The sequence below is a fragment of the Porites lutea genome, chromosome 6, assembly GCF_958299795.1.
Source record: "Porites lutea chromosome 6, jaPorLute2.1, whole genome shotgun sequence".
Lineage (NCBI taxonomy): Eukaryota > Metazoa > Cnidaria > Anthozoa > Scleractinia > Poritidae > Porites > Porites lutea.
The window spans coordinates 10,127,008-10,143,863 of record NC_133206.1 but is presented as its reverse complement, the minus strand read 5'-3'; the positions used below and the strand labels follow the sequence as shown (position 1 = coordinate 10,143,863).

General features: G+C 42.0%; 1 protein-coding gene across 1 annotated transcript in view; it reads left to right on the top strand.

Moving 5' to 3' along the window:
* The window catches only part of LOC140942397 (protein sidekick-1-like), a 35,243-nt gene that overhangs the window by 7,554 nt on the left and 10,833 nt on the right, over positions 1–16,856 (top strand). The window contains exons 7-24 of the mRNA XM_073391368.1: positions 120–398; positions 1,620–1,895; positions 2,295–2,600; positions 3,974–4,044; positions 4,991–5,225; positions 6,099–6,214; positions 7,367–7,562; positions 8,489–8,782; positions 9,321–9,647; positions 10,668–10,738; positions 10,860–11,100; positions 11,362–11,477; positions 12,217–12,403; positions 13,088–13,387; positions 14,505–14,807; positions 15,097–15,167; positions 15,780–16,005; positions 16,203–16,318. Coding sequence (XP_073247469.1) covers positions 120–398; positions 1,620–1,895; positions 2,295–2,600; positions 3,974–4,044; positions 4,991–5,225; positions 6,099–6,214; positions 7,367–7,562; positions 8,489–8,782; positions 9,321–9,647; positions 10,668–10,738; positions 10,860–11,100; positions 11,362–11,477; positions 12,217–12,403; positions 13,088–13,387; positions 14,505–14,807; positions 15,097–15,167; positions 15,780–16,005; positions 16,203–16,318 — 3,731 coding nt within the window. The remainder of the gene's footprint in view (positions 1–119; positions 399–1,619; positions 1,896–2,294; positions 2,601–3,973; positions 4,045–4,990; positions 5,226–6,098; positions 6,215–7,366; positions 7,563–8,488; positions 8,783–9,320; positions 9,648–10,667; positions 10,739–10,859; positions 11,101–11,361; positions 11,478–12,216; positions 12,404–13,087; positions 13,388–14,504; positions 14,808–15,096; positions 15,168–15,779; positions 16,006–16,202; positions 16,319–16,856) is intronic.

Here is a 16,856-nt window from a genome sequence, read left to right as displayed (position 1 = left end):
CCCACTACTTCTGTAGGAAATGAATGAGGCAACAAATGAGAATTCAAATTTTGATCTTAGCGTTTAAAGGGTTAAAAGTATTTAAATTTAGTTTGTTGCTACCGTGTGTTTAATTTCAGCTTTAGACGTATGGATTGACGTTCCACCAAAAAATACGCATGCCTTGATCAATGAAACCGTAGAGTTGAAGTGCGTTGGGCGAGGAACTCCTACACCCTCGATATCATGGCAAAAGAATGACGTACCTATTAATTTCCAAAGCAATCCGCGGTATCTGAAGATGTCCAGCGGTTCTCTGCGGATTAGCATGAGCCAGAAAAGCGACAGTGGAAAGTACACTTGCGTGGCTACTAATAGTCGGGGGAACAGAAAGGCTAATGCCACTCTTACTATCTTGAGTAAGTACGATGTCAACAGACCGTGTTCGTATTCTTGGTAGTAAACAGGGACTAGCTTGGAGTTGAGGCGAATGTCAGAGGTGCAGTAAACCTCACTTCAATCAACAGGAGCCCTCTTAATAAATACAATGGTAACAGGACTGTATGGTGGCCCACAACTGTCACGGCAAAACCAAAAACCTCACGGCAAAAACAAAATACCTCACGGCAAAACCAAAAGCCTCACGGCAAAACCAAATACTTCACAGCAAAAGCAAAATAGCTTTGGTTTTGCCGTGGGTATTTGCTTTCGCCGTGAGGTATTTGGTTTTTGCTGTGAAGTCTTTGGTTTTGCCGTGAGGTTTTTGGTTTTGCCGTGAGGTATTTGGTTTTTGCTGTGAAGTATTTGGTTTTGCCGTGAGGTTTTCGGTTTTGCCGTGAGATATTTTGTTTTTGCCGGAAGGTTTTTGGTTTTGCCGTGACAGTTGCGGGCCATCGTAGGACTGAGTGGAGTCCAATTCGGTCTGTAATCATACGAGTTATTAACAAAATCAGTCCGATTAGTTTAATCACGAGTATGGTTACAGACTTAATTGGACGACACGAAGTTCTGTTAACAATTAATCATAACTTTAACAAAATTTGTGATATATAAGGCTCTTTTTGAAAATCAAAACTGAAGAAATTCCAATTTTTTTTTGCTAGCAGTGAAAAAACGCCATTTAAGCGCGCGCGTGATGGCGCGTACTGTCCAATTACTTAGGCGTGACGCGTACTGTCCCATTAAATTGTCCTGTTAAGGCTGAAATCAGGGCAGTTGATAGCCGATCAGATTTGAGAATTTTGTTATAGTTATAATTAATCGTGTTATTATTCATTCAAAATATTTTGTCGTTTTGGATTCGCTCAAATCCCTCGGCTAATTCTTCAAACCGACCTCCTTTGAACAAATTTGGGAGATGTGATCAGTAAAGCCTCGATTCCGTGGTATATTTGTTTGGCAACGAGGTTGATCGATGGTATATTGGCCTGGAAACGAGGCTGCTTGGGCAATAGACCCTCCATCAACATCGTTTCCAGGCGCTTCAGCCGCGCTATTTATTCACGAGTGAAATGAAAATTGGTGTGCACCGCCAGAAGGTAGTTACAGGAGATTGGTGACCAGAGCATAGAGATTAGTCACCCTTGACACCTAAGTTAAAAATAGTTAATATTACTGTAAATATCCTTTGTTTCTTCTAGTCGAAACGTTGATCACTAATCCACTACCAAGCCAAATAACAGCCATCAAAGGCGCGCGAAAAGATCTTCATTGTACCGTGCAGTCGGACCCTGCCATATCAGTCCACTGGCGCTGGACAAAGGATGGAAGCCCAGTTGATACGTCCCGGATGACGCTACTCAATGATGGAACGCTCCGAATTAACACCGTGCGGGAAAATGACGCCGGGACTTACGTCTGTCGTGTGGAGTCTGTGGCGGGAAATGCCACCACCAGCGGTACGCTAAGCGTACAAGGTGCGTACTTGTATATTGCCTGCAATGCTCTTCCTTTCTTATGCTTGTGTACAGTTTTTTTTATGTTCAAAGGTGTTCTGCTGTTGTGCAGAATAGACGCACAAAATTTATTTGTTAACAGGACATCGGATTTTGATCCCGGGCCACATGAGGCCAACACCGCGATAACAATCAGACCATTGACGCGAAACCTTAGTCAGTAGATTTTTACCTTCAGAAAGTGCATTAGCGAATGAAGTCTTGAGTGTTTTTACTCTCATGGAGACGATTTGCCTGAAAATGTGGGCAAAACCACTGCTCAAAAATGCAAATAGTACTCCTCTGATTGACTTGCGACGCTCAAAACCGCCTTTGCTTTTTTTAAAGCTCCCCATTGACTAATTTTTTTCATTTTTCCAGAAACACCACTTGCTCCCAGCACACCTGTAGTGAGTAACATCCAGCCTACGTCAGTTCGTCTGTCCTGGTTTCCTCCGGGGTATGACGGAAACAGTCCCATCATATCCTACGTTGTTGACGCCAAGGCGGGCTCTAATCCTTGGCGCCAGCACGTTGACAACATTAATCCATCTGACAGACAGATGTCAATCCTCGTGCGTAATCTTCTACCCCACACTCAGTACCAGTTCCGTGTTAAAGCTGTCAATCAAGTAGGGGTGGGTGCGGCGAGTGCGGCGTCTGGCAGCATTAGGACCCTTAAGGCTGGTAAGGGGTACTTCCTTAACGCATCATACCTTTTGAATACAGCTGATTCAGTGAAGGTTGCTTTGGGAATTGGGAATTATGCACTGGAAAGCTAATTAGGAGCTTAAACAACGACGGTGACTGCCACGAAAACGTCACTTAAAAATTTTAACGTCGCGCTGCTATGAACCTCATCGCGCTTATTCTATATCGTTCAATTCGTCAAATGTTAGCAATTTTTTGGCGTGAATTCCAGAAGAGTGTATCGAAGTTGAGGAAAAGAAAAAGAAAGTCGTTGTCTTAGGTTCACGTCCTCCACAAAACGTGAAATTGGGCATTTTCACGTCGAAGTTGTGCCGTGACGGCAAAGAAATGTACAAAAAAGCGTGATGCACGTGCAAAGTTGTTGTTTTGCTAATCTAAACCAATTGCTTTTTTGTCTTTCTCGTTGACGTCGCCGTCCTTGTTGCTTTAACTCCCTATTATTTGGTGGTCACCGAAGCAAATCATTGCACTGATGTTCGTATGCACAAATGACCAATGCCAAAGCATCCTTTATTGAATTAAGTATTTATATCTATCCGGATCTTTGAAAACGAACCTAGCGAAATTTACAGCCAACTGAGTGGTAAAGGGCCAAAAGGCAGGTTTCTTGTGTCCGATAAGGCCGAAAATCACACTAACGGAGGAAAAGGGACGGAGTAATAGCAAGAGCGAGGAGACAGAAATGAGGAGGAGGAGAGAGAAAATGTAATGTTTGCGCTCTTGGTTTTTATATTGGTTACTCTGGAGAAAAAAACTGCTTGACACTGGAAGAGGAATATTTGGCAGTAACGTTTTCAAAAATCCAGCTAGGCATGGAATCATTGTTTTTGTCGCAGTGTCACTCGAAAAGAACAGAAGAGTAATCCCAACAAATTCTAACGACGACATCGTCAGTGAAAACTACTGTCCATTTTGCCGGGTCCAACTAACGACCACATAAAGGCACAATTTTAAGAAATTTTAATAAAAACTTTTTCTGGATTGATCCAAAGACCAAAGTTTTCGATTTCTTGAAGGTTGGCGAGTTACCCGCCGCGTGCGCTCGTAATAATTATGCGACAGTGGAAATCCACCCTAAAACTGAGTTAAGCGAGGTTCAACTTTTACGTTTACGCTCAGTCTTGTATACACTGCTTCTATTTTATTCACTCGCGTAAATCTAACGCGCGGTTTTCATGGACGTGACAAACCAACTTCGTGGCGTTGAAAATGGCAAACGTGAAAAATGGCGGGAAAAACTAATCACGTGGTCAACTCTTCTGTTTGTCGTAAATGTCGTGGAAAGTGTAATAGGAGGTCACCGGAATGTTGATTTGTGTCTTTGATATTTGTTGATTTTGTGTTTTTAGCACCTTCACAACCCCCTACCAATGTCAATGGTGTACCGATCAGCGCTGACTCCATCCTCGTGCAGTGGCAGGTATGTTTTGATTCAAGCCACTAATTGAAGTCCCATATAACTTGTCAAATAAACGATCGCGTAAAAAGTACTGATTTCGTGCGTTGGAGTTAGGTAAAGGGTCACTGTAGGATTTCATTTAGACATTTTAGTATACGCGAGAGCCACCTTTTACAGCATAAAAAACAGTACCACATCGGCAAGAAAGTATTGCTCTCCAGCATAACACTTCGGCATTTGAACCACAGAATGAATGGTTTGCACAACCTTGCACAACAAAATAAACTGCACCACGGAAAAGTACTCCTCTGTAATTTTCGTTTGAATGGTCTCAGAATCATTAGTAAAATCCAGCTACTGGTCTATTATCGATGCTGCGTTCTGATTGGTTCAGCTACTACTAGGCTATATGTTATAGCCCACTAGTAGCGAAAAGCGCCGGCTTTGAAAACCAAAACAATGACGGCTAAATCGCGTTTTGCTAGCTAAAGTTGTTTTGTCTCGATATTTTTGACCAACTAGTTGGATTTTACTAAAACAATCATTCCTCTCGCCCTCATGGCCTCTGAGTCAATAGCCCATTCGGACTCGAGGAATAATTGTTAAATAGCGTGAACCAACTTGCACAGCGTGATAAACACTAATACAGAAAAGCATTGCTCAAGAAGTAGCTTTCATTTTCAGTCCACATGACATTCTGAGCAGTATCACATGACAGAACTCAAGCCGGTTTGACTCTGAGAGAAAAGACTTGACAGACAGTAACGTGATGTAATTTTCTCCACCATATGTATTCTTTCTGTATTCCTATTTTACCGCAAGATATAAAATGTATCAAATTGGTATAAACGTAATTTATGTAGATCGATGCTACGTTTACTCTAGATGAGATTTTTGGGATTCATAGTTGTTCCCGGGTTTATTAAGAAGCAGAAGCACTTTTCCAAGGCTCTCTTTATCATTTCAGATTCCTCCGGCTGAAAGCCACAATGGTCCGCTCCGTGGTTTCAAGATAGCCTACCGTCTAGCGGGAGTGGCTGGAATTCAGTTTATTATCAAGAAGATCGAGAACCCCGCTGCCACTCAAGGAAACATCGACGGACTAGTGCAATTCACCTCGTACGAAGTTAAAGTACTGGCGTACAATGACGCTGGAGACGGCGTTTACAGTCAAACTACTCCTGTAACCACGGCGGAAGGGGGTGAGTAGAAAACCGCCGCCTGGTCAGCTCAATGGGATAAGCGCCGGTCGGCTGAGCGGGAGGTCGCGTGTTCACCCCCGCCGGACCAACACTCAGGGTCTTTAAATAACTGAGGAGAAAGTGCTGCCTTTGTAATCACATCTGCAAACGGTTAGACTTTCTAGTCTTCTCGGATAAGGACGATAAACCGTTGGACCCGTCTAACAAGCCCTTGCACATGTAATAAATCTGTGGGACGTTAAAGAACCCACACACTCTTCGTAAAGAGTAGGGCACGTAGTGCCCGGTGTAGTCGTCCATCTCACTTTCACACTCATGTATGGGGGCATCATTTCTCACTCCTTCATTACTTGTAAACTGCACCTAAGCAGTCTGGCAAAGTTCCACAACCAGTGTTGTAAATTATCCCTGAAAAGCCCTGAGGGGAGTGGATAATAAGATATTTACAATTTACAATTTACAAAGAAGTCAAGGAATTATGATAATATACAATTATTGTGTGAGGTTTTTGTGACATCCCCAAGAATAAAGGTCGAGGTGAGCTCAGTTACTTGCTGGCAGATATACTTACCTGTAAGTGGCGCTGATTTCCAAAATGAACTGTTGGCTCTTAGCCAATGAGAAACAGATAGTGAGAACAATGTAAAATAATAATAATGGTCGTCATCATAGTGATATAACAAACAAAATATCATCAACATTAGACTCAAGGTCTTCAAGGTCTCAATTAGCTGCTAGCATCAAAACCATCGTGCTCTCTTTAAGTAGTCAAATTTCTCTCTACACGTGTATGGGTTACAACTTACCTGTTCCTGCTTCAAAAATGAGAAAGTGCTCGGACAATTTGTTATTTATTTTTTCTCTATTTCTCAGTGCCCACAGCATCCCCGCAAGAAGTTACTGTGATCAACATTACGACCACCAGTGTAGTCTTGCAATGGAAGCCACCGCCCCAGAAACAACAGAATGGCCGTATAAGAGGTTACAAGGTACTTGGGTCTATCGCTATTTGTGTACAGTGGAACCTCGATTTAACGAAGTGCTAAGGGACTGGGGAAATTTGCTCGTTATATTGAGGGTTCGTTATATCGAACACCTCGATTTAACAAATTTCCGAAAAAACAACCAAAATGTTCTTTATATCTAGGTATAGTTAATGATTAATTTAAAAAACCCAGCATTCCCGGATCTGAACAATTACTGTAATACCGACCTCTATATAGCTACGGCACTACAAACACAAGAACAGGCAAACAAAACTGCTTAAAACGACTGTACACATATATTTTATCCATGTTGGTCTGTTTGGCTTTCGTCTTTTATCACAGGTTGACATTTATTCGTTATATTACGAGGTATATTTCACGATTGCGCTCCTGGATTGTGTTAGTTATAACGAGGATTTCGTTAAATCGAGGTTCCTTAAATTCAGATTCTGTTCCATACATTTTACTGTAATTTTGGCCGGGCTAAAGAAAATCGTTCGTTATACCAAGGACTTCGTTATACAGAGGTTACGTGAAATCGAGGTTCCACTGTAGATGCGTTGGAGGAGGGCTGTCAATCGTTTCATTTACAGGGTCAATTGTAGAGGCGTGAAATGTAGTTCTAATTAATTGTCAAGTCTGTGGACGACTTCTCATGGCTTTAGTTCACTGGCCAACTGAAATTAAACTTCTCGTTTTGGGAATTTTCTCGCCGGAGAAAAGAAACAGACCAAAATATTTCGGAGTTTCTTCTTCTTCGTCTTCTTCTTCGTCTTCTTCTTCTTGGGCAGGATAATGTTAAACTATTTTTTGAATTAAGTGGCGATTGTAAATTTTTTAACCAGTGTACAATAGTGGGGTAGGAAAACAAGTAACTGGCGTGAACTCCAGGACAGTTCGCCTACATTTTGGCAAAGTGGGTGAGTTGGAATAATCGCGATGAAGATTGAAATAACTTTCTAAGAGAAGTTTTCACCGCCGTCGCCCTTTTTGGATCTTAAGGTCCCTATCTTACTTCTGTAGACGGCAGGAAAACATACAATTGGTGCCAAAGGCAAAAAAAAACCTTTTAGTTTTGCGTCTGATTAAATTCTTCAACTTATTCATCATTGCCATGCATATTGTAAATTTTTTTTTTTTTGCGATGTAACACAGCTCCAGGCTTGGAAGGGAAGTACGCCAAGCAATATCGTACAACGTGTAGCAGACCATGACGGCAGTGTTATTTTCCAGAGGGGTACACTAACTGGTTTGGAAAAGTTTACGCTGTATACTGTGGCTATAGTAGCTTATAACGGTGCAGGAGACAGTCCTAGGTCTGACACCAAAATTATCAAGACTGAGGAAGGAGGTATGTGACATTCATAGTAGAAAAAAACCTAGTTTATTAAGTTTCAGGACCGAGACACGTTCTAATGTGAAGTTCCTGGGCATTTAATTTTTGTAGAAGGAAATTTATGATGTAGAAACATTTGAGAGATAAAGGAATTCATAATTTTTAAAGAAATACTTCAACTATGAGTCTGTGTAGTATATGAGGTGAGCCAGCCCGGTTAGCCGTGCTGGCTGCGCTCATGCCTTGTTTCCTCGTAAAAGTTTTATGAAAATGCGGGCTGGCCTACCGGGCCGGCTTACCCCATATAAACAGCCCCTGAGGGTAAAAAAATTGGCATAATTTCGGAGAGTTTTGGTGACGATTTGTTCGGAAATAACACACGGAAGTTTCAGTCCAAAACTGAAGCGTCGGTTCGCGTTTGCTCGGGTCGAAGGGTGGATCGTCCTTTTTTATTAAGACATTTTCTTGGGGGTACCGATTTTGTTCAGTTTTGTGCCGACTCTGAAATTTTCGTTTGCTTCATGTCCTGCGGACAAGCCCCCTCGAAAGACATCGCGCGAGCAAGCTGCCCCTCGCACTCGCGTTTCACATGGCGTGCGGCTCTCGCGTGACCCCCCGCGACTCCTCTAAATGGTGAGCTTGCTCGCAGGCTAATTGCTCCAGTGACACATTATCAAGCTGGGAAATTGTTGTTCATTCGATTCGCCCTAATGTCGGTCAACGATGCGAACGTACTTAAAATCCCTTCAAGATTTCTTCTACCTTGACATCAGTCATTGATCACTGAAACCTTTTAAGCAAATGTAACACACCTTTAATAAGATTTGCCAAGCTGTCTAGATATATGGTGTTTTTTTCTCTTAATAATTCTGGTTAAGAAAACAAACGTCGATAAATCTCTCATTCCGGTGTTGAAATGCGACTTTTTTTTAATACATTAGTCCCAGATGCGCCAGGATCCTTCACAGTGTCCGAAGTGTACTCCGATGCATTGAGGGTCAGCTGGGACCGACCGCTGCGCGTTAACGGTGTCCTACTCGCTTACCTGCTGAAACACTGGAGGAATGACACGTCTCCAAGCAACGCGCCCACGACACCGCTACCAAACGTTACCCTGTCATATACTGTCACGGGGTTAAGTGCCAATACTATTTATAGTGTTGAGTTATCTGCCCAGACTAGAGCGGGGATTGGTACGAGTAAAAAACTGTCAGCCATGACTACGCAATCTCCCGGTAAGATCACATGACAAATTTCTCCTTTTTTGTTCGTTGTGTGCTTAAAATTAATCAAATGTCACTGTTCGATGTGTTTTAAATATTGAAAAACAAACGAATTAACAAACAAAAAACCAATAAAAATAAAAACAATACTTGCTTGTAATGTAAACCTTATTCAACATGTTCAAAATGGAGTTGCAAGAGAGCCATTTTTTTAAAATGACTTTTTACAGAGGGAGGCAGATAAATTACGTGGACGGTGGTGTTTGTCGGATGGACAAAGTAGCGTAAAGAGAAACAACTCTTACACTTGACAAACGTGCTCTGTATGCTCTGACCCTTAAAACATTAGATTCACTCTAAACAATTTAACTGCGTGTATCCCGTGCGATTACAGACGTAGTAATGGACGACCACGTTATATTGCTGGCACTATTTTTCTTTCGCTTGCTACCTTTTTGTGTTCAACTCTGCGAACACCAAAAAAGAACACGGATTATAACGAATATTGTTTTCAATCAGCTTAAGTTTGCTTCGTTTTTATCTTTTGCAGTACGACCGGGGGCACCGCACAATCTGAGGTTCATACAGGCAGCGGCGCGTTCTGTGGTGCTTAATTTTACCCCTGGACCATCAGGCCGGGCCCCCATTCTGACCTACACAATTGAGTACAATAACGATTCTTTTTATGATCCTTTCTCGGCGCGATGGAAAACTCTCATGATCATTCGTGATGCTCATCTCGTGTGGAACCTGTTGCCACTGACTCTTCGCAACCTTAAGCCCTACACTGACTATAGGTTCCGCGTTATTGCTAAAAACAAGGTTGGAAGCAGCAGTCCCAGTAATGCCTCGGATACCATCAAAACGCTCGAAACAGGTAAGGGGAAATTTTACCGTCAAAAGAGGCAATAGACCTTATTCGTTTTCAGGGCTCGAAGTTAACTTTTCTTTGCACTTGCAAAGTTTTGCTAGTAAGATTTTTTTCCACTAGCAAACTGGTGAGCACCAGCAAATTCTTTCCCTTTGCTTGGGAGACCGTGATGATTCTAACTCGCAAACGTTTGCTAGTGGATATTTTTCTCATTCGCAGGTTACCAAATTTAATTGCATAATGCGAGTTTGCGAGCGTTAATTTCGAGCCCTGGTTTTTTTGGTAGTGAACTGGAAATAGCCTGAAGTCGAGGGTTTCCTACATGAGCTTCGTTTGCAGCCGGTTCCAATGGCCTGTTTCTGAGTTTACAGAGATTATGGTGACTACAGTCGACTCCCGATAACTCGAACCTTCTGGGGAAATCGAAAAAAGTTCGAGTTACAGCGAGTTCGAATTTAGTAACCGGAAATAAGGAAATAGGCAAGTGTATTTCAAATTCGAACAGCAGTGTAAGCTTTCGTGTACACGGCTGTTTACTAGGAACTAAAAGAGTGGCTTTCACACCGAGTTTAAGTAGGAAATGGTTTCTGATGTAAGGTTATAGAAAATAACGCGTAACGATAAAGTTGGATGGAAATCATATTGTAGTCAAACTGTTTCAACGGACTCAGCTCTACGAGTTCAATTCGGAGCCCCTCTTCAGAGAATCCAGGATCCACTTTTTCTATCGAACACTCAGGGAAAACATCACTTGGAAAAAGAACTCGGGCTGTTTAAAACTGCCTTTAAAATGAGCGACGGAACTATCGTAATAAGATACAGGCTTCAACTTCAAACGTAACTGAGTACTGTTAAAAGATTCCTCACTTTTGGCGATTTTTTTTATATTTTTAAGTTATAAAATCAAACTTTGGCAGGGTGTTCCTTTGCCAGTTGTCGTCAAACCAGTAGAGATACAACGTTGCCTGATAATTAGCTGATATTTTTACAAACGATAATTCTGATTAATTGTTATTTTTTGCATAGCTCCCTCCTATCCTCCCAGCAATTTGACTGTGATTCAAGTTGGCAAAGATGGTTTGGAACTAAGATGGAAGGTGGGTGCAAAGTCAACTGATGAACAGGCGCCTATGTTTCGGTAAAAGCGCGTTATTTTTCTCGTGCTGAATTCTCAAAGTCTGTTCAGTGATTCTTCTCTTTATGTCCTTCTTTAATTAGATTCCACCTCGAGACACTTGGAACAGTGACTATATCGGCTTTTTAATGAAATTTGAGCCTCAAGGAGTTTCCTCTTCAAATACTCTGGAAATCAAAATTCCAAACAGCCAGTTAAACTACTACAGAGCCGGAGGTCTTTTGAAATACAAGCACTACAGAGTGTCAGTGAGCACATACAACCTAAATGGACTAGGAACTAGCAATAAAAGTGCAGTTGCGTGGGCCTGGACGCAGGAAGATGGTAAGAACCCGTATGCTTAGCACAGGGCCCTCTCTCGTCTCTTGCTGCGTGTACCGGACACAGATGACACCGAATCAGCCTTAAAACGTGAATAGAAAACAAAAGTTCCTTTGTTTTTCATCATTTTTGTCCGCTGAACGAAGTAGTACGGCATACCCCGCCCCTCTTACTTTTCTGAAGCGTCAAAAAGAGAGATTTTCCATCCTCAGCGTCAAACGTTTCTACTTATTATGGCTTAACAGTTTCATATTATCTTTGTAGCACCATCAAGAGCTCCAAGTGGTGTTACACCCACAGTTGCTGGAGCTTCTAGTGTAACACTTAACTGGCGACCTGTACCTGCTGTGGGACAAAATGGCCAAATCCTTGGATACAAGGTAAACTGCATGTCTAATAATATCGCTTAACCATGCGTTTCCGTCCCCCTTCTTTCATTTTTACCATTTTTTATTGCTCTCGCTCCATGTTTCGCTCAATAACTCGATCGGAAACGCTTGCTACGCAGGCTATCCTTATCGTCGTTTCCGCCACGCATATCAAGACATTGACGACGCGAGGCGTAGACAGTGGCACGCGCAAGAGAGAGTCAATGGATAAAAAGACCTGACTCGGCCATGCCGCTCTATCTTGCGATTACAACGCAAGAAATTGGAAAACAGGTCGAGAGAATTACTTGAAGCTAAAGTGGATCGTATTTCCTTTCTCAAAGATCGTTACTTTGCCAGTTTTGTTACTAATGGGCCCTTTGCAGCAAGTCATTCACGTGATACAAAACCGCCATACTGGAAAGCAAGAGAAGCAGTGGGGCAAGGCATCGTATATTTATGTGAATTATTACGACTGTTGTATCATTCTTTTCGTTTTCATGCAAGTTTGTCGAGTTTGAGATATTGTCACTTTCTTTTGTTTAAACTTTGTAACTGTAACATGTGTTGTGTAAATAAATGACTATTAAAAAAAGACAAAAAAGGAAATAAATATATTAAATTATATAAGCCTTTTGTTTATCTTGTCCCAGTGCTTCGGTCTTGTACCACGTTGATGACTAGCTGCAGAGGGTCTATTTAGTACTAATTGATTGTTTATAAGTGTACTAAGAGTTTGTTTCGACTGCAGATTTATTACAGCGTAGTTGGCAGACTAAATACTGAGAAAGAAAAACAAATAAACCATGGTGCCACATATTCTGCCGATCTGGAGGGACTGGAGGCTTTTGTCACTTACGAGTTTCAGGTCCTTGCCTACACACGCATTGGGAATGGGCCGAGGAGCTCTCCGGTCCGAGCAACCACTTTAGAGTCTAGTAAGTTAAATGACTTTCTTTTTTATCAACTCAACCTATTCTACAGACTACTATCAACGTCTTACTTCAGAAAGCTGGTTTACTAACTTAGAACAAACTCCACTGAATCGTAGCCAACAGTTACCAGCGCCGTACAAACGACTTATTGACGAGATCAAGCAAAACTAACTACGAGAGAAAGACTGGAGAACTGACAATTTGACTAACAATACACGACTGTTTAACTGTGACAATAGACGGATCGAAACGCACCAATTACTGATTACGTGTCTTCATAGCCAATAACATCACGGCTTAACTGACAGACGACCAATAACATCGCGCCGTAATTGACCAATCAGATCAATAACCAGAGTATAATACCATCAACTGACGTGATACAACTCACTTTGACTCTGAAGATGACTACCTCACAGATTGTCGAAACGTCAGTCACTGTCAACAACAACAGTCCTATTCAGGACTACGTTCACCCGGACGATCAAACTCAAGGAATTATTTTAATTCCCTGTCCTTTCCAGGATCCTGCTGTTTTTAACTGCAGAGTTCTCAAGAGAATTTTCTAGTTTTTGAACACTTGATTTAGGCCAATCATTAAAAAGTCCATTTGTACCCTGGAGTTCCCCTTTATGTGTCTTCCTTGAAGATCGGTTTCTCATTCTGGCTTGTTTGTGTTTTGTTTAGCTCCAGGCCCTCCTGCTCACGTCCGTTTCACTGCTGTATCCAATACCTTCGTGACGATAGCCTGGGACCCACCCGTATACCCTCATGGCGTCATTACCGGATATAAAGCTCTTTGGCGCCTTAATCAAACCTCATCTGGTCAAACTTGGAGTGCTGACTCCATAGGTTCAACCGAGCGTCAGAGAATCGCTGGGCCTTTGACCGCGGCAACTTTTTATCGCTTCTTTCTGTGGGCGAAGACAGATCAAGGTTGGAGTGAGAAACCAGCGGAAGCAGTGGTTTTTACTGGTGGTTCCACTGGTGAGTGAGCCTTTAGTGGTGTTGTTTTGCGGTTAAACGGGCAACACATGCGCGGCTACCGTCAACTAAAGCTTCATCGTATACTTTGGGCTACGGCTTTCGTTGATTGCCGTAACATCTAGTTGTGTTCAAGTGTGCTTCGTTTCTTATCAAAACCGCCCTGATGCCTAACCTTCTTTTTCTCAAAATTGCTTAAAACCAACCTTTAAGACGAATAAAAAGATAACATTCCTTTTCATTAAAATATACTGAACAGCAAATTTAACCAGTCAAAAGTACTGCTGAAAAGGTTTCATGTAAATGGTCACATTATTTGATTTCGCTGTAACCTGTTCACAGACGTTTTCCGTTTTTTCTCCTTTCTTCACCCCCACCACCTAGCGCTTGCGGTCAATAAATTACCCGCGGTTTTCATTTTTATATGTGCGCTCGACGATCTCTAAAAATGATATAGAGGGTTTGTGAACAGGCTAATTTCGCTGAAAGGCGGAAGACGTAAAGAGCGCTAAATTAATAGTATCATGTGAAGTACCGTTGAAGAGGTATTATGGTAATTAATGGTCATACCATAAGATTATTTCCACGAAATCAAAAATTAGAACTTCAAACTAAATAAATTTTATTGTGTGGAAGTACTGCTAAAGTGGTTTCATTTGAATGGTTACACCCTAGGATTTCGTTTATGGACTCAAAGGTATTAACCCTTTGAGCCCCAATATCCACATACAAACTCTCCAAACTGATCTCTATACATTTTCTTAAAGAATGAGTTGAGAGAATTTGATAAAAGATCAAAGTATTTTCTCTTAGGCGATCATTTTATTAATTCTCGTAACCTCATCTTATGATAATGTATGGATATCGTTAGGAGAAAATTGCTGTTGGTCACTATTGGGACTTTAAGGGTTAAACCAAAACTGATTGGAAATCAGTGAAAAGGTTATCATGTTTAAAGTTATCCTCTCACGCAGACGTTCTTGGGGCTTCGTGACGAGTTCTTTCCCCATAAACGTTCGAGAATGAGGATTGCGTGACAAGCCAAAAGAACGTCTGCGTGGGACGCTAGTCTAGAATCCGTCACAAGTGAATTTCTTACATGCGTTTTGATCCACAACAGACTATCCAGATGCACCCTTCATTTTGCCCATTTACTTCTCGGACATTGGCGAACGTTGGATAATGGTCAAATGGCAGGCTACCTCGAATGTTAAGAGCCCTTTGAGATACTTCACTTTACAGCTGAACAAAAAAGTAGATGGCTGGCTAGTGTATTCCTCCAACATCGATCACACTGCAAGGAGCTTTAAAGTGGAAGGGCTCATTCCAGGGGAGTCGTACATGTTCCGGATAATGGCTACAAATGACAAGGGTAATAGTCCCTACAGTGCCGCGTCAACCCCTGCCACCACACGTCTGGCTTGTGAGTATACATAAAAATACATTCATTAAGTGGAGGGGCTTATCCCACGGGTGTCTTACATGTTCCGATTAATGGCTACTAATGACAAGGGTGATACTCCCTACAGTGCCGCGTTAGCTCCTACCACCACTCGTCTGGCTTGTGAGCGTACATAATAACACGTTTTTGAAGACTAGTAGAACATCTATCATTTGAGTCCAATATCTGTAGCATCTTTGACGCTACATGTTCCTGACGGTTTTTTTCCAAGGAACCTTTATGTTGACTGACCTTTTTCTTCGTTTTTCAGTGCCGACTGGAGCTCCTTATAATGTTAGAATTCGGGCCGCTTCTACCACATCACTTCTTTTAGAATGGACGGTAAGATTTTTGTTTCTCTGTTTTGTTGAATGCCCTAAAACGAAGGCCCAGGAAACATTCTACCGAAGGGTACTTTTGACTCGGTGATTTTGCCCTTTCGCTCTTATTTGTCAAGCGCGTACCTAACTTAAGTACGACATCGCCTCTATTTTCTCAAAGGTACAAGAACACGCGTTGTTTCATCCCTGATTTTTTCTTAACTTGGGATGCGCCCTATGTAAGTTAAAGCGACCGGCACCAATAAGAGCTTACTTTTGCTCCTCGTTCTGTTTAGTTAGCTGTTCTTTTTATTGTTGGTTTCTGTTTTATTATTATTATTATTTTTTTTTGGGGGGGGGGGAAGGGGCGTGGGGGGATAAGGTGGGGGCGCAATCGCGGTATTCAAACCATGCACATAAAGAGTGGGCCCAAGGAAATCACAGAGTGTTATTTTCCTGAGACCCTCAATTTTTGCCGTGGGAAACATAAAGGAGCGGTTTCAAGTTATACTTCCCGATCACGCGCGAGTCCTTTACAATTTTCTTAGGGATATGTTTGGTGACTTGTGTTCGTAGCACGTGACACGTTCTCGTTCAACGGAAAACACATATACTCTTTTGCTGTCATGTGTAGGCTCCCTCGCCCCAAGAACTGGGAGGCACTCTCAAAGGCTTCATCGTGAAATACAGGCAACAAGGATCAGCAGACTTCATTGACGTTTCCTTGCCCTCCAGCAGCCGCCAACGTGCGTTAAATAACCTCAAAGTGTTTACCGTCTATGGAATCATGGTGGCCGCTGTCAACGAGAAGGGGCCTGGCCCCTTTACTCCTGAATACAATGTTACCACGGGAGAAAAACGTAAGTTGGTTATCCAATCTAACAGCTTGCCGACGGGTGCATTTAATTTCTTCTTTTTTGCGTTAACATTTGTTTTAAAACTGTCAAACTAACTGGCCTGGGATTTAATGGTTATAGAATATACTAGTCAAGGTACGTTCAACTGGTTATCTGGACAGCATGGAGCAAATCCTGACCGTTCATATTATTTTTTTCAGCCCCTTCTGATCCGCCCACAAATTTGAGGAGTGAGCGGGTGACTAGAACCTCTATTGAAATCATGTGGGCGGCTCCTTCTCCTGGCTCTTTTAATGGACACCTTATGGGATACAAGGTTAGTTCTTTGCTGCTTCCACATGTCATAATATATTTTAGTGTAGTTTGATTTAGCCCCAGGGGGTAGATTTAACGTTTTAGCTTTAGTATCGCCCTGTCTGTTTGTACTGTTAGAAGAGAAGTACATTTAATTGTGAATGTTTTAATGTAGCAGACATTTGTTTGACAAACAGGCAACTTTTCCTGTCGTCCATGTAATTGCCTACAAAGTTTCTTGAATTTTGAAATAAGACTTTAATATACTTGGGTCTATCCGCCAGCTTAGAGAGGTAGCAGTGCCAGCGATGGCGGTGCATCGACATCAGAGCAACTGATATAGAGCGTTTTCACATGACGTCGCGGCGACCATATTGGTGTTCCAAAACAATGGAACGGCGGCCATGTTAGTGTTCCAAACCAGACCTGTGGGAGTTGAACTCTTTTCTTATGGAAACGCCTTCTTTTTTTCCAATAAATAAGCATAGATGCTGGCCACGTGAGTGAAAACGCTCTATAGAAAACGCTTTATACCTCCCTAGGAGGAAACGTAGCCGAGT